The sequence below is a fragment of the Ranitomeya variabilis genome, chromosome 6 (assembly GCF_051348905.1).
Source record: "Ranitomeya variabilis isolate aRanVar5 chromosome 6, aRanVar5.hap1, whole genome shotgun sequence".
Taxonomy (NCBI): Eukaryota; Metazoa; Chordata; class Amphibia; order Anura; family Dendrobatidae; genus Ranitomeya; species Ranitomeya variabilis.
In genome coordinates, this window is record NC_135237.1 from 66,141,137 (window position 1) to 66,163,153 (window position 22,017).

At 47.3% G+C, this 22,017-nt stretch overlaps 1 protein-coding gene across 1 annotated transcript in view; it reads left to right on the forward strand.

Annotated features, from left to right (window-relative positions):
* The first annotated feature begins 5,898 nt into the window (after window positions 1-5,898).
* LMBR1 (limb development membrane protein 1) overlaps window positions 5,899-22,017 on the forward strand; it is a 159,967-nt gene continuing 143,848 nt past the window's right edge. Inside the window, exon 1 of the mRNA XM_077268604.1 lies at window positions 5,899-6,099. Within this exon, the coding sequence (XP_077124719.1) occupies window positions 6,037-6,099 (63 nt within the window). The 5' untranslated portion in view covers window positions 5,899-6,036. The remainder of the gene's footprint in view (window positions 6,100-22,017) is intronic.

Consider the following 22,017-nt stretch of genomic DNA (forward strand, 5'->3'; position numbering starts at 1 on the left):
TTAGGATAGGGCATGTTGAAATTTAACATGTCTGACAATACCTTCCTCAAATATCTGCCACTAGGGGAGAGACAAGACACCGCCATTATTTATTTTTTTACCTTGAGAAAGGCACGGGTCTGGCATTGAAATGCGTTGGAAAAATTTAGAACCATTTTAAAACACAAAAAGTGTCTCATTTAGGCTGGTTTCACACTTGCGTTTTTATCTGCATGCGTTTTTTAAAAAAACGCATGTGTGAAAAAACGCATGTAAACGCGGTAAAACGCATGCGTTTTGTAGACGCATGCGTTTTTATAGAAAACCACAAGAAAACAAGAAAAAACAAAAAAACCCTAACCCTACCCCTAACCCTACCCCTAACCCTAACCTGAAATGCGTGGCACTGAAATACGTTTATATACGTATATACGTATATAAGTGCCACGATATTTCAGTGGCCACGTATATAAGTGCCACGTAAGTGCCACGTATTTAAGTGCCACGTATATAAGTGCCACGTATTTAAATGCCACGTATTTCACGTAAATGCCACGATATTTCAGTGCCACGCATTTAACCCTACACTTAACCCTACCCTAAATACATGGCACTGAAATACGTGGCACTGAAATATCGTGGCACTTAAATACGTGGCACTGAAATACGTGGCACTGAGATATCGTGGCACTGAAATACGTGGCACTGAAATATCGTGCCACTGAAATACGTGGCACTGAAATATCGTGGCACTGAAATACATGGCACTGAAATACGTGGCACTATGACTGTCAGAAAATGTTCATTAAACGGTTAGGGGTGAGGTTAGGGGTGAGGTTAGGGGTAGGGTTAGGGTTTGGATCCCTTTATCACCTTGATGGTGGTGGGTGACTTTTCAGTGTGTTTTCTGTTTTTTTCCAATAAAAACGCATGCGTTTTTAACGCAAACAAACGCATGTGCTTAAAAACGCATGCGTTTACATAGACAGCAATGCATTTTTTTGCCGCGAAAAAACGCATGTGTTTTTTCGCGGCAAAAAAAACGCGCAAGAAAGTACTGCAGGTAGCATTTCTGAAAATGAACGCATGCAGAAAAAAAACGCATGCGTTTGAAAACGCGACCAAACGCGTACAAAAAAACGCATGCGTTTTCAATGTTAAATATAGGGAAAAAAACGCATGCGTTTTTTGTGCAAAAAACGCTGCAGACAAAAACGCAAGTGTGAAACCACCCTCACCGCAGCGTGGACAATTCATCGTGACATCATCCTTTCCTACTAAGACACCCCCACAGACATTATTTTCACTTTAGAAGTAACTAACTTTTTGTTTTCACTACCCTCTAGATTTGATTGCGTGAAGAACAAGTTCTGGGTGGTTGGATTTGGAGTAATTTCTTCTGGATTGGCCATTCTATCTAGTTTTGGCCTTTTGTTACTGTGCCCTTTGCCATTAGTGGGCTTGATCGGAAACAGTATCCATGGGTTGAGGCAGCTTGGGATGAAGAAAGTCAGACCATCTAAGATTGATAGCATAGGACCATACTACGCTCAAGCGTCTTTTAGAACAACATCTTCAATAAACTCATCTGAATGCAACGATAAAAACAAAACAAATGGGACCATGAATTCTGCTGTCTACCAAAAAATCCTGATGAGAATGTCTGGCCATCTGCTTGTGACCTCAAGCTGAAGTACACTTGGGTTATACAGATGGACAATGATCCAAAACACACCAGAAAGTCCACCTCTAAATGACTTAATTAAAACAAAATTATGGTTTTGGAGTGACCTAGTCAAAGTCCTGACTTTAATCCGATTTGACATTCTGTGGCATGACCTTAAAAAGGAGGTTAATGCTTGGAAACCCTCTAATGTGGTTGTATAACAACAATTCTGCAAAGATGAGTGGGCCAAACTTCCTCCAGAGCGTTGTAAAAGACTCATTGCCAGTTATTGCAAAAGCTTGAATGCATTTGTAGCTGTTAAGGTTGGCCCAACCAGTTATTAGGTTTAATGGGAAATCACTTTTTTCACACAGGGTCCTGTAGGTTTGGATTAATCTTTTCCTTAATAATGAAGATCTTCAATCAAAAATGGAATTTTGTGTTTACTTGAGTTATCTTTATATAATATTTAAATTTGTTTGGTGACTTGAAACATTTAAGTGTGACAAACATGCAAAAGAATAAGAAATCAGGAAGGGGGCAAACACTTTTTCACACAACTGTAAATATAGATTCTAAGAAAAGAATACCAAGAATTATTTAATGGTAAATCCAAGCATTTATTATTATTATTATTTATATAGCACCATTGATTCCATGGTGCTGTACATGAGAAGGGGTTACATACAAATTACTGATATCACTTACAGTAAGCAAATTAATAATGACAGATTGATATAAAGGGGCAAGGACCCTGCCCTTGCGGGCTTACATTCTACAGAATGGTGGGGAAGGAGACAGTAGGTTGAGGGTTGCAGGAGCTCCGGTGTTGGTGAGGCAGTAGCTTCAGTAGTGGTGAGGAGGCAGCGGGGTCAGTGCAGGCTGTAAGCTTTCCTGAAGAGGTGGGTTTTCAGGTTCCGTCTAAAGGATCCGAATGTGGTTGATAGTCGGATGTGTTGGGGCAAAGAATTCCAGAGGATGGGGGATATTCGGGAGAAGTCTTGGAGGCGGTTGGGTGAGGAGCGGATAAGTGTGGAGGAGAGGTGGTCTAGGGAGGACCGGAGATTACGTGAGGGAAGATATCGGGAGATTAGTTCAGAGATATATGGAGGAGACAGGTTATGGATGACTTTGTAGGTCAGTATTAGTAATTTGAACTGGATACGCTGAGGGAATGGGAGCCAGTGAAGAGATCTGCAGAGAGGGGAAGCGGAGGAGTAGCGAGGAGAGAGATGAATTAGTCGGGCAGCAGAGTTATGGATGGACTGGGGAGGTGCAAGGGTGTTAGCAGGGAGGCCACAGAAAAGGATGTTGCAGTAGTCAAGGCGGGAGATGATGAGGGCATGCACAAGCATTTTAGTAGATTGACGGTTGAGGAAAGGACGGATTCTGGAGATATTTTTGAGCTGGAGGCGACAGGAGGTGGAGAGAGCTTGGATGTGCGGTTTGAAGGACAGGGCAGAGTCAAGAGTTACTCCGAGGCAGCGGACTTCCGGTACAGGGGAAAGCATGATGTCGTTAATTGCGATAGATAGGTCAGGTTTGGAAGATCTATGAGATGGAGGAAAGATGATGAGTTCAGATTTGTCCACATTAAGTATTGAAACAGTAAAGTCAGGATAGCCGTCAGGTCCTCATTTTGATATTAAAATTGTTTTCGTATGAACCACGGAATAAATAATATACATTTCCATGGAGAGGGCACCCTGCTATGTCCCCACCCATCTATCTCTTCCCGTCATAAGGAAGAAGACAGAAGAAATTTCAGAGTGCAAGACCACAATACACTGGTGACCTCCCTCTGCTATTGCAATGAAAATGCAAATGACGCTGGGCAGTGCGCTGTTCAGGCAGGGGTATTGCAGGAGAAGAGGTAGAAATGTGTTTCTCTGCTCATTACTAACTCTTCTGCTAAATGTAATTCATTGCTCCATTCTGGCGTTTGAAGCCAGGAGTGCACTGCGGATTTGTGCTCTGCCTCTTTCTCTGCCTAGGTGCCAGCCACAGTGAAAGTGTACGTAGCTGTGAATTTCTTGGCATTAGTGGCTGGTGAGCACACTGGAATCATCACTTCTGGTGCCAGCGCACACCACAAAATTGCCCTTTGCTGGATCCAGGCTAAGCGGGGCACAGCAGGTATCAATGAGTTTGCCATTTTTAGCAAATCCAAGCTGCCAGGCAATATTTTATTTAGCCCAAACAACCCTGTTCAGGGCTGTCATCCATAATGTAGCCATTTTTGTGGCTTCGTTATGTCCACAATCCCTGTCCTGAATCGAAATTTTCGAGATTTGATTTTTCATAAAGCCAGCAAAATGACAAATGGCAGGTTATATGCAATGGAAGCGTGAAACATGCAGCTCGTTGCTGTCCCCAACCTGTACCCTACTTTTATCTGTACTTCTTGCTGCAATCTCTGTATATTACGCTGTATATATTTGTAGTATCTAGTGCGTCTTTCAGCAATTAAAATATCAATTAATTTTGGGCTGCTCTTTTATCTCAAAACCCGATTTCCCACATCCGTGAGACTGGCTAGTAATTATACGCTACCTGGGGTTGGTTTCTGACTGATATAAGCTTGTTAATGGATCGGACTTATATCTAACGAGGAACTGGTGGCAGCATGAAGTTCTGGTGTTATTGGGGGATCCTGGCAGTGACGGATAGGAGGTTTATATATACAGCTCTGGCAAAACTTAAGAGACCACATCAAAACCCTGTCATGGGCAACCCAATCTCCAAACCTGAACCCCATTGAAAACCTCTGGAATGTAATCAAGAGGATGATGAATAGTCACAAGCCATCAAACAAAAAACAGCTTAAATTTTTGCGCCACAAGCAGTGTGAAATACTGGTGGAAAGCATGCCAAGACGCATGAACTTGTTTTATTTGCATTATTTGGGGTCTGAAAGCACTGTTGTTGTTTTTTTTTTTTTCATTTTGACCATTTTTCTTTGTCAGACAAAAAAAACCTCAATTTATTTCTTGGAAATTCGGAGACATGTTGTCAGAAGTTTATAGAATAAAAGAACAATTTACATTTTACTCAAAAATATAGCTATAAAGATAAAAATCAGACAAACTGAACATTGTGCAGTGATCTTAGTTTTTGCCAAAGCTGTATATACCGCTCTCACTGCAGAGTTCCCCGATAACCAGTGACAGGGCAGCCTCTCAGGCGACTACTTATGCAGTTCCCTGACTGACCCGAGGGTAAGGGGGGCGCTAGAGAGTTGTGACTGTGTAAGCTCAGTCACAGATTGGTGACAGTGGGGGGATAACTGTATCCCCCGACTCCCCTCTCGTGTGTTCCTTACAAAGCAGCCAGCTGGCCATCAATTATGCTGGATTTATTTGCGGGTGCTAAGTAATGTGGGTGCCACGGAAGGACGGGTGAGGGACAAGACCTAGGATTGCCGGGTCTGATATTTTTATCTATTTTTTAACCCCTTCCCATTAGGCTGGGTTCACACTGCATTTACAGCAGCCTGTTCAACACATACGGTAATGGGCTGCTGTAATCGCAAGTGCCGGTATGGCAGCACGCTAGCGCAGATAGAGCATATGCTAGCTCTATCTGCGCTGGCAGTGACGGACCCGGAAACGCTGCAGCCCGCGTCCCAGGGTCCGTCACTCAATGACTCATTATGGGCGTGCGCTAGCGATGCGTCCGACATTGGAGTCAATGGTGGCGCTAGCGGACGTTACACCGCGTTATGCCGCTGTGTAACGTAGTCCATTTAACGGACGGGTTCAACAAAGTTGGAACCCAGCCTTAGGCTCTGTTATTTTAGGGCCTGGAGAGATATTTTTTCTTAACAATCTGATCTGAGCGAATCTTATCAGATGAAGTATAGGGAGGTTGCTCGTCTCTAGTCATCACATATTTTTTGGATAACGGCAAAAAATAAACCAAAGAGATGGAAAAAAACATTCAACTTTGTCGAAGCCAAAATGGCTGCCTCTCCTTAGGGCAGGGGGAATTAGTTGTGGTATTTATTTTTGCTCCTTTGGATAATAAAGTATATTAATTTAGTAGAGATACACATATAGAAAGAAGGAATAACACTCGGCTCGCCTCCTGCCACTGTCAACCACCTGCCTCGACTAATGCCGCACTACCTGACACTGACAGGAAGACAAGAGGCGGGAATATAAACACGAGGCTCCACCAATCAGAGAAGGCGATACAGGAGGCGACCGCAGCTGCTCGGGCTCTGCACCAATCACAGGCCGTGTAACTTGTGAGTCGCGCGTGCTCCAGTGTTTTGGGGGCAGAGCAGGAGTGGGCTGTACCACGTCCTGAGCAGAGGGGGGAGGCCGAGGGCTTTGTTGTTGTTCTGGGGGATGATTTTCCGGCTCCGCAGCGCTCCAGCAATATGAAGGATGGAAGAAGACGACGTGACCATCAGAGAGCAGAACTTTCACAGCCAAGTTAGAGAATGTATAGTAAGTTGCCTCCCGGGAGCTCGTGTTGTGTTGTGGTCACTGTCACACTCTGGTCGTGCTCTGCGCGGTGCGGCGCCGGTTTTGTGGCTCAGGCTGCGCTGTTCCCATTGATTCCAGTGCAGTTTCCCATATGGGTGTCATGTGCACAGAGGCTGCATATGTCAGTGCAGTGTGGTAGCCCGCACGTGCGACCCTGAGACCCCCGACCTGCATCCTCAGGACGTCACCGGGCTGCGTACACCTGACCCTGAGACCCCCGACCTGCATCCTCAGGACGTCACCGGGCTGCGTACACCTGACCCTGAGACCCCCGACCTGCATCCTCAGGACGTCACCGGGCTGCGCACACCGGACCCTGCATCCTCAGGACGTCACCGGGCTGTGCACACCTGACCCTGAGACCCCCGACCTGCATCCTCAGGATGTCACCGGGCTGCGTACACCTGACCCTGAGACCCCCGACCTGCATCCTCAGGACGTCACCGGGCTGCGTACACCTGACCCTGAGACCCCCGACCTGCATCCTCAGGACGTCACCGGGCTGCGTACACCTGACCCTGAGACCCCCGACCTGCATCCTCAGGACGTCACCGGGCTGCGTACACCTGACCCTGAGACCCCCGACCTGCATCCTCAGGACGTCACCGGGCTGCGTACACCTGACCCTGAGACCCCCGACCTGCATCCTCAGGACGTCACCGGGCTGCGCACACCGGACCCTGCATCCTCAGGACGTCACCGGGCTGTGCACACCTGACCCTGAGACCCCCGACCTGCATCCTCAGGATGTCACCGGGCTGTGTACACCGGACCCTGCATCCTCAGGACGTCACCGGGCTGTGTACACCTGACCCTGAGACCCCCGACCTGCATCCTCAGGACGTCACCGGGCTGTGAACACCTGACCCTGAGACCCCCGACCTGCATCCTCAGGACGTCACCGGGCTGTGCACACCTGACCCTGAGACCCCCGACCTGCATCCTCAGGACGTCACCGGGCTGTGCACACCTGACCCTGAGACCCCCGACCTGCATCCTCAGGACGTCACCGGGCTGCGCACACCGGACCCTGCATCCTCAGGACGTCACTGGGCTGCGCACACCTGACCCTGAGACCCCCGACCTGCATCCTCAGGACGTCACCGAGCTGTGCACACCTGACCCTGAGACCCCCGACCTGCATCCTCAGGACGTCACCGGGCTGTGCACACCTGACCCTGAGACCCCCGACCTGCATCCTCAGGACGTCACCGGGCTGTGCACACCTGACCCTGAGACCCCCGACCTGCATCCTCAGGACGTCACCGGGCTGCGCACACCTGACCCTGAGACCCCCGACCTGCATCCTCAGGACGTCACCGGGCTGTGCACACCTGACCCTGAGACTCCCGACCTGCATCCTCAGGACGTCACCGGGCTGCGCACACCTGACCCTGAGACCCCCGACCTGCATCCTCAGGACGTCATCGGGCTGCGCACACCTGACCCTGAGACCCCCGACCTGCATCCTCAGGACGTCACCGGGCTGCGCACACCTGACCCTGAGACCCCCGACCTGCATCCTCAGGACGTCACCGGGCTGCGTACACCTGACCCTGAGACCCCCCGACCTGCATCCTCAGGACGTCACCGGGCTGCGTACACCTGACCCTGAGACCCCCGACCTGCATCCTCAGGACGTTACCGGGCTGCGTACACCTGACCCTGAGACCCCCGACCTGCATCCTCAGGACGTCACCGGGCTGCGCACACCTGACCCTGAGACCCCCGACCTGCATCCTCAGGACGTCACCGGGCTGCGCACACCTGACCCTGAGACCCCCGACCTGCATCCTCAGGACGTCACCGGGCTGCGCACACCTGACCCTGAGACCCCCGACCTGCATCCTCAGGACGTCACCGGGCTGCGTACACCTGACCCTGAGACCCCCCGACCTGCATCCTCAGGACGTCACCGGGCTGCGTACACCTGACCCTGAGACCCCCGACCTGCATCCTCAGGACGTTACCGGGCTGCGCACACCTGACCCTGAGACCCCCGACCTGCATCCTCAGGACGTCACCGGGCTGCGCACACCTGACCCTGAGACCCCCGACCTGCATCCTCAGGACGTCACCGGGCTGCGCACACCTGACCCTGAGACCCCCGACCTGCATCCTCAGGACGTCACCGGGCTGCGCACACCTGACCCTGAGACCCCCGACCTGCATCCTCAGGACGTCACCGGGCTGTGCACACCTGACCCTGAGACCCCCGACCTGTATCCTCAGGACGTCACCAGTTGTCACCGGGCTGCACACACCGGACGGTTTCACTACACATTTTCTACAGAAATTAAGTGAATGAGATTTTTTTTAAAGGGGATTTCCACACCTAAAACCAATGCAGTATTGTCAAAATAAGTGTTTCCCTATCAGTCCACTACCTCTTCGACTCCTGCCACTGTGCCCTGTAGGTCTCCTTGGTTTCTATTCCAGCTGGCACTGATGTGACTACTATGGTCAGTGATTGGCTGCAGTGTTACATGCCAGTCCCACGGTCAGTGATTGGCTGCTGTGTTACATGCCAGTCCCACAGTCAGTGATTGGTTGGAGTGTTACACGCCAGACCCACGGTAAGTGATTGGTTGGAGTGTTACATGCCAGACCCACGGTCAGTGATTGACTGCAGTGTTACATGCCAGACCCACGGTCAGTGATTGGCTGCAGTGTTACATGCCAGACCCACGGTCAGTGATTGGCTGCAGTGTTACATGCCAGTCCCACGGTCAGTGATTGGTTGGAGTGTTACATGCCAGTCCCACGGTCAGTGATTGGTTGGAGTGTTACATGCCAGACCCACGGTCAGTGATTGACTGCAGTGTTACATGCCAGTCCCACGGTCAGTGATTGGTTGGAGTGTTACATGCCAGTCCCACGGTCAGTGATTGACTGCAGTGTTACATGCCAGACCCACGGTCAGTGATTGACTGCAGTGTTACATGCCAGACCCACGGTCAGTGATTGGCTGCAGTGTTACATGCCAGTCCCACGGTCAGTGATTGGTTGGAGTGTTACATGCCAGTCCCACGGTCAGTGATTGGTTGGAGTGTTACATGCCAGTCCCACGGTCAGTGATTGACTGCAGTGTTACATGCCAGACCCACGGTCAGTGATTGGCTGCAGTGTTACATGCCAGACCCACGGTCAGTGATTGGCTGCAGTGTTACATGCCAGTCCCACGGTCAGTGATTGGTTGGAGTGTTACATGCCAGTCCCACGGTCAGTGATTGGTTGGAGTGTTACATGCCAGACCCACGGTCAGTGATTGACTGCAGTGTTACATGCCAGTCCCACGGTCAGTGATTGGTTGGAGTGTTACATGCCAGTCCCACGGTCAGTGATTGGTTGGAGTGTTACATGCCAGTCCCACGGTCAGTGATTGACTGCAGTGTTACATGCCAGACCCACGGTCAGTGATTGGCTGCATTTGGTGACCATATATTATTCGCAGCGGTCACATGTTCGTATGACTAGATCTTTGTAGATCCTGTTCTGACCGACCGGCAGGGAGCAAGATGGGGGTCGCTTTGTAAGTGTTATTTTTATTATTTTCTCTTTTAACACCATGCACCAACAAACAAGAGCTAAAAAACCCTTATAACGGGTTATTACTTTCCAAAAAATCATCTTATTCCCTTCCCATAGAATGGGAGATAACTTGCTGGTTATTCAGTGTACCCCTGTGATTTAGGGGGGGGGGGGCGAACAGGCCCATCCTGAATGAATGCTGCGCACATGTTCGTCCCCATTCTTTAAGGGATTGCTGGAAACAGCAGAGCATTGCTGTGCAATAGAGAATGAATGGAGCAGAGGCAGAGAATGTGCACACCTCTGCCGCATTCAGTATGGGCTCGCAGAGTGCTGATCTTTAAGGGTAAGTTCACACAGGACTTTTTTGCTGCAGTTTTTTTATGCTAATTTTCAGCTACTTTTTACAGTACCAGCAAAGCCTATGAGATTTCAGAAATCTCATGCACACACATTGGTTTTTTGTTTGATCAGTATTTTGTGCTTTGCTGCGTTTTTTTGACATAGAGCATGTCACTTCTTTCAGCGTATTTGCTGCGTTTTTTCACCCATTGACTTGAATGGGTGTTGAAAAAAACGCAGCAAAAATGCAGGTATCATTATTTGCTGCGTTTTTGCTGCTGAAAATCCAAGGACATTAGCCTGGAAAAAGAGAAAAAAAAAACGCACCAAAATACGCACCAAAAACGCACCTATAAGCAGCTGAAAATTAGCATAAAAAAGCAGCAAAAATATATGCAGCAAAAAAGTCCTGTGTGAACTTACCCTAAATCACAGGGGGTTCCAGCGGTCAGATGCTCATCGATCAGCAAGCTATTCCTCGTCTTATGGATACATTTTACTCTTTGTTCTGTGCAAAAAAATTCTGTAGTTCATTGCAGATTTCACCCTTTGCAAAGCAAGGGTTAACGTGTGCATTTAGCCTAAAGCAGTGCTCCGATGATATGCATTGGTCACAGGGGTTCACTCACAATTGATATTTCTCAACCATTCACTGGTTCTGTCATAAATGTTTGATTTTTGAAACTTTATCTTGGGACCCTTCTCCCTCTAGATTACTACAATGGCCCCCTGTTTAACTACCGTAATTAGGACCTATAGCTTTTGGCTTGGATAGAACGTCAAGGCTGTATTTGACCAATAACAAAATACTGAGTGGCGTTTCCAAGCTTGTGTGACCAGGTGCATACTAGGAGCAGCCATCTCCATATAAAAAAAAAAAAAAAAAAAAAAAAAAAGTTTCACTCTGGAGAATAGGAAAAAATTGAGAAGCTTAGCACATCATTTGGCCAATTCATGCATGCTTTAGCCCTACAGAGTGCAACTTTTTTTGTTTATTGTTTATGGAGGTAGCTGCTCCTAATATGCACCTGTTCACAGTAGCTTGGAAGTGCCCGTCAGTCTTTTGTCACTTGTATATTAGCTCTCTGACTGAGCACTTCGCCCTTCAGCACGTGGTGGTTTTAAATTGCAACAGGATCCTACATACCCATAAATACAGGTTTTAAAAAGAGGTATTCACATCTACCCAGAAATTCAGTCTTAGGCTATGTGGCCACGTTCAGTATTTTTTTTTTTTTTTGCGGCGGTTTTCCGCTGCAAAAATGCTTAAAAAACCGCTTACATTAAGCATCCCATCATTTTAATGCATTCTTCAATTTTTGTGCCCATGCTGTGTTTTTTTCCGCGGAAAAAACGCAGCATGTTCATTAATTTTGTGGATTTTTCGCGGTTTTGCCACTATATTATTGCGTTGGGAAGCTCCGTAAAAAAAAAGCAAAAAAAAAAACCCAGAGAAAAACGCGAGTAGATTTCCTGTGCAGGGAGTCCGGTTTTGCTCAGGAAAATTCAGCAGACATTCTGCAACGTGGGCACATGGCCTAAGAGCGGTATTCACACTAGACACTCAGGACCCAGCAGTTCTGAGACCACCTTGTTGTTGGCTGCTGGGCATGCATGAATTGTCCAACTTATGTGCTAAGCGTCTCAATTTTTTTCCTATTATCCAATCCAATTTTTTATGTATTAGGTGCTCTCACACCTGTAGTGACCAATTTCACGCTTCTGTCATAGAAGCGAACAGTGAAATTGATGGACCAGATAAATCATTTGGGATTGAGCCGACAGAAAGTGACTGAACTCCTATTTTAATTACAGCCAAGTGTAGTGCTTGTTGGTAAATGTGCCCCAATGTGCTTGCAAAAGGTCTATCAAACCAATGCCATACATTAAATATAAATTTCCACGGATCTACAGAGTTCTGTGTATGTATGAATGTATGTGTGTGTCTATAATAAATATATATTATATCCAAAAAATCATGAAGACAGAACACCAATAGCTAAAACTTCACGTGCGGTTTGTTAACCCATGTGCAACGTTTCAGTCCCATGTATGGACCTTTCTTAAAGGGAACCTGTCACCCCCCCCTCCCCCAGGCGTTTTTAACTAAAAGAGCCACCTTGTGCAGCAGTAATGCTGCATTCTGACAAGGTGGCTCTTTTAGTTCCGGTTGCTGTAACTGCTGAAATAATCAGTTTTATAATTTGTCCTAAATACCTTTCTTCAGTCAAGGAGGCAGACCTTTCCCCCCTGCTGCAGATGCCACACAGCCGTCACAAGTCTTCTTGGCGCCGGGCGCCACCTCCTCATCGCTATCTTGAAATGAGCCGGCGCCTGCGCTCTTTTCTCCTGCCTTGGGCAGACGCAGTGAGCGCTGCCCGTCCTCTGTGCTCATATGCAGTCTAGCTGACTGCGTCTGTGCGGCCGCCCTGTATGTGAATCCCAGCCCCGCAGTGTCTTCTGATTTATTCTCACTGCGGGGCTGGGATTCACAGGCAGGGCGGCCGCACAGGCACAGTCAGCTAGACTGCATATGAGGACGGACGGGCAGCGCTCCCTGCGCCTGCCCAAGGCAGGAAAAAGCGCAGGCGCCGGCTCCGGCTCATTTCAAAAGAGCGCTGAGGAGGCAGAGCCCGGCGCCAAGAAGATTTGAGTGACGGCTGTGTGGCGTCTGCATCAGGGGGGAAACGCCTGCCTCCTTGACTGAAGAAAAGGTATTTAGGACAAATTACAAATCTGATTATTTCGGCAGTTACAGCACCCAGAACTAAAAGAGCCACCTTGTCAGAATGCAGCATTACTGCTGCACAAGGTGGCTCTTTTAGTTAAAAATGCCTGGGGGGGGGGGGGTGACAGGTTCCCTTAAAGCCTAGTCCGTGGAAATTTATGGGTAATGTACGGCATTGGTTTGATAGACCTGTGATAAAATATATAAATAAGTTAAAAATATAGTTATATGTCTAACTCCACAAGACCTGTCCCGCTGTAGTGGAGGCAATGGATTATTTTTTTGGTGTGGGTCCAAGCCCTATGGACAAGTTACTGCAAAGATCAGTAGCTTTCACGGGAAAGCATGATGCCTTACATGTAAGACCCAGTTCCCATCGGTGGTTTAATGCAACATTTTTCATCTCACCACAAATTAAATCATATATTTATTTTTAGTGAATTCAGACAACTTCACCTTGCGGGTCTTCATTTGCCAAAAATAGCAGCAGCCTGGACCAGGGCTGTGGAGTCAGTCTGTGTCCATTTTGGTGCAGTCGGGTATAAAGTGGACCTAATCCGACTCCAATAATATACACTGCTCAAAAAAATAAAGGGAACACTAAAATCCCACATCCTAGATATCACTGAATGAAATATTCCAATTGTAAATCTTTATTCATTACACAGTGGAATGTGTTGAGAGCAATAAAACCTAAAAATTATCAAAGTAAATCACAACTAATATCCCACGGAGGTCTGGAGTTGGAATGATGCTCAAAATCAAAGGGGAAAATGAAGTTACAGGCTGATCCAACTTCAGTGGAAATGCCTCAAGACAAGGAAATATGATGCTCAGTATTGTGTGTGGCCTGCACGTGCCTGTATGACCTCCCTACAATGCCTGGGCATGCTCCTGATGAGGCGGCATATGGTCTCCTGAAGGATCTCCTCTCAGACCTCGACTAAAGCATCCGCCAACTCCTGGACAGTCTGTGGTGCAACGTGACGTTGGTGGATGGTGCGAGACATGATGTCCTAGATGTGTTCAATCAGATTCATTGCCTTCAGCTTGCAGGAATGCTGACACACTCCAGCCACATGAGGTCTGGCATTGTCCTGCATTAGGAGGAACCCAGGGCCAACCGCACCAGCATATGGTCTCAGGATCTCATCTCGGTACCTAATGGCAATCAGGCTACCTCTGGCGAGCACATGGAGGGCTGTGCAGCCCTCCAAAGAAATGCCACCCCACACCATTACTGACCTGCCAAACCGGTCATGCTGAAGGATGTTGCAGGCAGCAGATCGCTCTCCATGGCGTCCCCAGACTCTGTCACGTCTGTCACATGTGCTTAGTGTGAACCTGCTTTCATTTGTGAAGAGCACAGGGCGCCAGTGGCGGATTTGCCAATCCTGGTGTTCTGTGGCAAATGCCAAGTGTCCTGCACGATGTTGGGCTGTGACCACAACCCCCATCTGTGGACGTCAGGCACTCAGACCATCCTCATGGAGTCGGTTTCTAACCGTTTGTGCAGACACATGCACATTTGTGGTCTGCTGGAGGTCGTTTTGTAGGGCTCTGGCAGTGCTTCGCCTGTTCCTCCTTGCACAAAGGCTGAAGTAGCAGTCCTTCTGCTGGGTTGTTGCCCTCCTTCGGCCCGCTCCACGTCTCCTGGTGTACTGGCCTGTCTCCTGGTAGCGCCTCCAGGCTCAGCCTCTTGCTGATCTGTGCTTTTAGTTGAGATGAATCTGTGCTGCACTTTATGCACATGCTCAGTAGTGACCAGTGATGTGGGGTTAAAGTCAGGGAAATTGAGAAGTCGGAGGTTTGGTTTGCCAACTCCTCAACCCTGCTTCGGACATGTCATCTTTATGTTCTGTTTCCCGCTCTGTTTGGTAGATGTGTATTATATTATTTTCCTACTGAAAATTCTGCATAAGGAGTTAAAGGGAAACTTTTATTAGGATAAGGAGACTGTGATTACTAGGGAAAAAGGTGCGACTGTTTGCCCAGGACAGGGCATGTCAGAGTGTGTGAGATCAAGCTGCTTTTTCCAGGTCACCACCTGACAGCACACTGGAGGACGTCCTTCTTATCCATGATGGGACAGGAAACACGAGAGGTTAAAAGGACCCTCCCCCTACCACCCTTCAGTGTTTTTCCTGTCCCATTATGGATAGGAACGGCGAGAGGAAGCTACCGTTCTGTGCGGGGGGATGTGGATCGGGGGGGCTTTGCCTCACCCTTCCCTCCATGAGGCACCCGCTGGCTGACACCCGCCCGAGGGTCCCTCTGCCTACCAGTGTAGCGCTGCTCCTGGTATGAGGATCGCTTCCCCCTGCCGGGGGCTCTCGATCCTTCCGTCACGCCCCCTGGTGTATGCGATCCTGCCGGTAGCCTCTGCAGATGTCGGCGTCTCCATGCGGCCGGCATGGGGGAAGGAAATTCTCGCTACACCATCCTCTCTTTCCGGCCGCGCGTCACTTCCGGTTTGCGGCTGAGGGGGGCGGGCGGCGTCTCCGAAACAGGAAGCGGTAGTGAGCGCAGGAGCGCGGTACAGATGAACAGATGAACAGAAATATAAGGTATGTGCAGTAAGCGTTCTCCGGTGCATCATGGAGGACGCAGCTAGAGAAGGGCAGGAGTCCACAGCGCCAGTAAGTAGAGCAGGGCCGGTATTATGGATACTAAAAAAAAAAAAAAAACCCGGAGCATTTGCTAGAGTTTGTTATTTTTCTATAGGCGGCCTCATTACCAGAAAAATCGTTAAAGAAGCTGGGCAAAAGCAGGAAATGTCCTATTTGTGCAGCCAGGCTGAAAGATACCTGGCAGAAACCCCTATGTGAAGCATGCACCTGCAAAATCATAGGAGAGGAGCAGGCTTCTCTTATGTCAAATATGAGAGCCATGATAAGAGAGGAGGTCCAGGCTTCTGTATCAGGTCTGGTACTACCTCAAGCCTCACCTTCTGAGAGACCGAGCAAAAGGCAGAGGGTTGATTACTCCTCGGAAGACTCGTTATCTGTTGTATCGGATATAGAGGAGGAAGAGGAGAGCAGAGACCCTCCAGAGAGAGGGAGAAAATACTTATTCTCAGCAGCAGACACAGGAGAACTGTTGGAGGCTGTGCGGCATACTATGCAGATAGAGGATCCACAACCATCTTGTTCGGTTCAAGATGAAATGTTTGGTGGCCTGCGCTCACAGACTGCGAAGGTGTTTCCAGTAAATTCCCATATCAGAGCCATGATTCTGGAGGAATGGGAAGAGGCGGAGAAGAGATTGACTATCCCTAAAGATTTCCGTCTCCGCCTGCCGTTTGACCCGGAGGAAGTTAAGGAATGGGTCGATATTCCTAAAATAGACATTCCATTGGCTAAAGTGTCTAAAAGAACCTCAATCCCCTTTGAGGACTCTTCCAATTTAAAAGAGCCCATGGACAGAAAGGCAGATGGACTTTTGAAACGGGCCTGGGAGAGTTCTTCGGCGGTTATCGGAGCTAATATCGCAGCAACATCAGTAGCTCGCTCCATGGACCTGTGGCTAAATGATCTTCAGGATCAATTAATAGCCAAAACTCCTAGAGATACTATCCTAAAAAATCTGCCTCTGTTAAAATTGGCAACCGCTTTTTTGGCAGACGCATCCGCGGAAACGGTTAGATTTGCGGCTAGAGGTCAATCTCTCTCTAATGCGGCCCGAAGAGCTATTTGGCTCAAAAGCTGGTCGGGTGATATGCACTCCAAAAATAAATTATGTTCCATACCCTTCTCTGGGGGCAGGGTCTTCGGACCGGTCCTCGACGATATCTTAGAGAAAGCCTCAGATGTAAAAAAGGGGTTCCCCGAAGAAAAGCCTAAAAAATTCCAGCCCTTTCGGAGACCCCGCTATAATCAGAAACAGGATTACAGGGGTAAAGGGAAGCAAGGTAGATGGAGCTACCAGAAAGGGGGAGACAGTAGACCCAAAACCAAAGACTCGAGTTACTCAGGTCAGAGGTCTAGCTACCATAGAAAATGACGCCATCAGAGTAGGGGGTCGTCTAGCCGGATTCCTAGAAGGTTGGAGGGAAATAACAACGAGTCCTTGGGTGTTACAGGTGGTGTCCCAGGGGTACAAAATCGAATTTTCCTCCCTTCCACCCGAAAGATTTCTAGTGTCCAGCACACATCTAAAATCGTCATCCCCCATGTGGTCGGATATACAGGACCTCTTAAAAATGGCGGCAATTGTTCCGGTCCCCTCTCAAGAAGAGTACAGAGGTCATTACTCGAATCTCTTCTCGATAACAAAACCATCGGGAGAGTCAAGAACGATAATAAATCTGAAGCACCTAAACAACTGGGTGGTATACAAAAGATTCAAAATGGAGTCAATTCGGTCTACCATTCCTCTGTTGGGAAGGGGTATGGTGATGTGCACTCTAGACCTAAAGAGTGCATATTACCATGTTCCCATTTACTTAAACCATCAAAAATTCCTGAGGTTCGCGGTAAACATGGAGGGGAAGATCTATCACTTTCAATTTCGTTGTCTCCCCTTCGGCCTGGCGTCGGCTCCCAGGGTTTTTACGAAACTTATGGTAGAAGTAGTCGCATATCTGAGAAATCAGGATTTGATGGTAATCCCTTATCTGGACGACTTTTTGGTAGCAGCAGAGTCAGTAAACCAGCTCAGAATCAACTGTCAGTTCCTCATCTCCACTCTAGAGAGGCTCGGTTGGATCATAAATTGGAAGAAGTCAGATTTAATACCGAAATCCAGAATAAAATTCCTAGGAGTCATGCTCGACTCAGAAACAAGGATGTCCTACCTTCCGGAAGACAGGCTAAAGGGAATAGTAAAAAAGGTCCATCATTTCTCCCGAGGCCGAAATACGATCAGAGACGGGATGATAATCCTGGGATTAATGACGGCCTGCATCCCTTGCGTGAGATGGAGCCAGTTTCATTCCCGGCAGCTTCAGCAGGGAGTGCTGAGGAGCTGGAACAGAAGGCAAAATTCTTTAAATCAAAGACTGAATCTCTCTTTTCAGATCAAGAGGTCTCTGGTGTGGTGGACTCTCTCCAAAAATCTCCGGCTGGGAGTACCATGGCTTCAAACCCCGAGTGTGTCAGTCACGACAGACGCAAGCCAGGAAGGTTGGGGAGGTCATGTCCTGGGAAGATATTTCCAAGGTCGTTGGGAAAGGAAGGACAGCAAGAAATCATCAAACCACAGAGAGTTGCATGCGGTTTGGAAGGTCTTAACGGCGGCACAACATTTGCTGAAGAACAAGCATGTAAAAATCTTCTCGGACAATACGACGACCGTAGCCTTCCTTCGACATCAGGGGGGCCCAAGACATCTGGCATTACAAGATCTGGCGGAACAGATCTTCAAGTGGGCAGAGAAGTCGGTGCGGTCAATCTCGGCTGTACATCTGGAGGGATCCAAGAACCGGTTGGCGGATTTCCTGAGCAGGAAAAGTGTATCCCCTACAGAGTGGGAACTAAACGCCGAAGTATTCAGGGATCTTTGTCATCGTTGGGGGAAGCCGACTGTGGATCTATTTGCTACAAAGCAAAACGCAAAGGTCAAAACCTTTTACTCCCTAAATCCCTGGGAGAGCCCAGCCGCGATCGATGCCCTGTCACAACCCTGGAACGACGGTCTTCTGTATGCGTTTCCACCTCTGGCCTTGATTCCAAGAATACTCAGGAAAATCTGCGAGGACGGGGCCAAAGTCATCCTCATAGCTCCTCACTGGCCGAAACGAAGTTGGTTTCCAATGTTAAGAAGATTATCAGTGGAAGAACCCCTCCTGTTACCAGAGAGAAAGGATCTTCTTCTACAAGGTCCAGTACTACACCAGAACCCAGGAGCGCTTCAGTTGGCAGCTTGGATCCTGAACGGAAGGTCTGGAGGGCAAAAGGTCTTTCAGATGACGTCATTTCTACCCTTCAAGCCAGTAGAAAGCCGGTGACATCTGCCAGCTACACAAAAATATGGAAAACATTCTGTGGATTCTGTGGGAAGATGACAGTTGATACTGACCATCCAGATATCCCAAAAATTCTTGACTTCTTGCAGTCAGGTTTTCAAAAAGGCCTTAGACCAAGTACATTAAGAGTCCAGATAGCGGCCCTAAGTGTATTCTTTGATTTTTCGTTATCTACCCACCCCTGGATTAGTCGATTCTCTAGAGCAGTCCAGAGGCTAAGGCCATTCATTAGGAAATCAGTCCCGCCGTGGGATCTTAATCTGGTCCTGAATTTTCTGTGTGATCAGTCCTGGGATATAACGGGAGACATAGACATTAACAAACTCTCTCTTAAAACCGCGTTTTTAGTTGCGATCACATCGGCAAAAAGATTGGGGGAACTACAGGCTCTTTCGGTACAGAACCCGTATTTACAGATCTTTGATGATAAAATAGTACTAAGGCTTGATACGGCCTTTCTCCCTAAAGTCGTTTCTGATACTAATATGAATCAGGAGATTGTTTTACCATCTTTTTGCCAATTCCCTAAAAATCAAAAAGAAAGATTTTTTCATAACCTTGATGTAAGAGAGTCAGTACTCAGATACCTTGATCTATCTAGACCCTGGAGACAGGACAATAACTTGTTCGTTCAGTTCAGGGGTTCAAATAAAGGGAAAAAAGCGTCTAAAGCGACTATCGCACGGTGGATAAAGTCTACAATTGATTTAGCCTACAAAGCTAAAGGTCTAAATTCCCCGGTTAATCTTAAAGCCCACTCATCTAGGGCCATGGCCACATCATGGGCGGAGAAAGGGGGGGCTACGGCAGACCAGATCTGTAGAGCGGCATCATGGTCTAATCTTAGTACCTTTTCTAAACACTATAAACTAGATGTAGTTTCGCCTCAGTTGGCCTTTGGTAGAAAGGTACTTCAAGCAGTGGTCCCACCCTAAATACCATTCTCCTTTGGTATTTCTCCAGTGTGCTGTCAGGTGGTGACCTGGAAAACAGTAATTAGACTTACTGGTAATTGTATTTCCAGGAATCCATCCTGACAGCACTGTTAGTTCCCTCCCTATTGTCTGATCTTTATACTTATGTGATGTAACATTTGTATGATTCATTATTTTGTTGTAATAAAACTTGTGTTTGCATCCATCCAGATGTGTTACTTTGGAAAAACACTGAAGGGTGGTAGGGGGAGGGTCCTTTTAACCTCTCGTGTTTCCTGTCCCATCATGGATAAGAAGGACGTCCTCCAGTGTGCTGTCAGGATGGATTCCTGGAAATACAATTACCAGTAAGTCTAATTACTGTTTTTTGTTTTCTTCGTCATACTTATTTCTATAGTTTGCTTCTTTTTGAGGCTCCAGTATGGATCTGCTGGGAGAAGTCCTGACACAAAAGTCAAAGTTTTTCACAAAAGCTGATTCAAACTAAACTAAACAAAACTAAGTTTGTTACTAGAGAAGCAGGTGCACAAGTAATGCAATTTGCAACGATATAATGTGACTGCTGTAATCGGACCTCTGCACAGTTCTTGCCTTATACTGTGCAGCTACCTCTCTGTACTAGGTGCAGTTGACCAATAAAGTAACACTTAAGGAGTGATACATTTCATAGATGTTCTAAAGGGCGCAGAGTGGTGGTAAAATAAATAAAACACACTCGCTTTCCAGACTGCTGCTGCTTTTCCGTGTGTCCTACTCTTGTCACCCGTTTGGTCTCTTGGCCTCCTTCTTCTGCTAGGGCTTGTCAGGTGACCACTGCTGCCACTGACTGACCACAGTGGTCACGTTTAGTCTAAGCCAGACGTTTTAGTGAAATATGGTCACCTGAACACCCCTGCCAGAGTAAGCCAGGATTCCGACAGGGGACACGGAATATAGTAGGTTATGTTTTTATTTATTTATTTTTTAAATAAATCTCTACCACCCTGGGCCCGTTTCTTTTACCAGCACCCTGGGCCCACAGCTGTCATCTAGTGTGCCTGAGTGTAAGCCCAGCAAAGTTCAGACAGAAGAAAGGGCATGTTGGATTTTTCTTTGTGATGAAAGTTTTAGTTGTCAGTGTATACTCCCCCTCTCCACCTGTAATCGTTTCATCTGCATGGAGTTTGTATTTGTGAGGGTTTCCTCAAGAGTCTTCTGTTTCCTCCCACTGATGAGTGATACCGAAAACTGCTCAGTGGAGCACAGTATATAGGTGTTACATAAGCACTGGAAACAAAGTGCCGCTGCCTTGTTACTTTAGTATTTGTATATACAAACACAGTAACACATTTTAAACTTTAGAGGTTATAGCCACTTTTCTTTAGTAGTTTTGATTTTTGGGGTTAATATCATGAGACCCCTAATGATCATTCAAATAAGTTTTCCAAGATCGAAGAGATATACTGACCTATATACAGGTGCTTCTCACAAAATTAGAATATCATCAAAAAGTTAATATATTTCAGTTTTTCAATACAAAAAGTGAAACTCGTATACCTCCCAGATTCAAAGCCAGATCTCAAACTGATGTCCTATGCTCACCTAATGTAAAAGCGGTAACTGATGAAGGTCAGAGTGATCGAAACATTTTTGTTTGTACTACATTTTGGACTACATTAAAGTTCATCCTTGCATCGCTAAGTTGAGTGCCGGGTTTATATTTATCTATGATTTTTCACAGACTATGTGCCCATGAAAAATGCACGGAGACATGGGTCTGTGAAAAACACGTACAGCTCACGAATCGCAAACAGTGATGACCATGCAGAAGAGAAGGGGCTGCTCTGTTGCTGTGACGTCCCAGGAAGACAATCTGTGACAATCTGAGCTGCGAGACAGCATCATAGGGCAGCACATGCAGGTAGTCAGCCGCCACCTGCCGATAAGTGCTTCGCCCCATGGGGAAAAAAATAATGTCCCGGATAACCCTTTAATAAACTAATGCATCAGTATCTAATTTGATGGAAGTACACTACGGTTCCAAAGTTTAGGGTCACCCAGACAATGTTGTGTTTTCCATGAAAACTCAAACTTTTGTTATCGTTTCTCCTTATGGAGAGTGACATACCATCTATGGCTTGTCAAGGTAAGGAGGCTTATTTGCCGTGCAATGCTCCTCTGGGAAATATAATATGCAAATTGCCTCTTCTGAGAAAAAGAGGACTTAAACTCTATTACTTCCAACAGGTGGCGCTATAGAGTTTAAGTCCTCTTTTTCTCAGAAGAGGCAATTTGCATATAAACTTTTGTTAATCATATGAGTTCCCAAATGAATTGAAGATCTAGTCCAGACATTGACAAGGTTAAAAAAAAAAAGATTTTATTTGAAATAATAATTT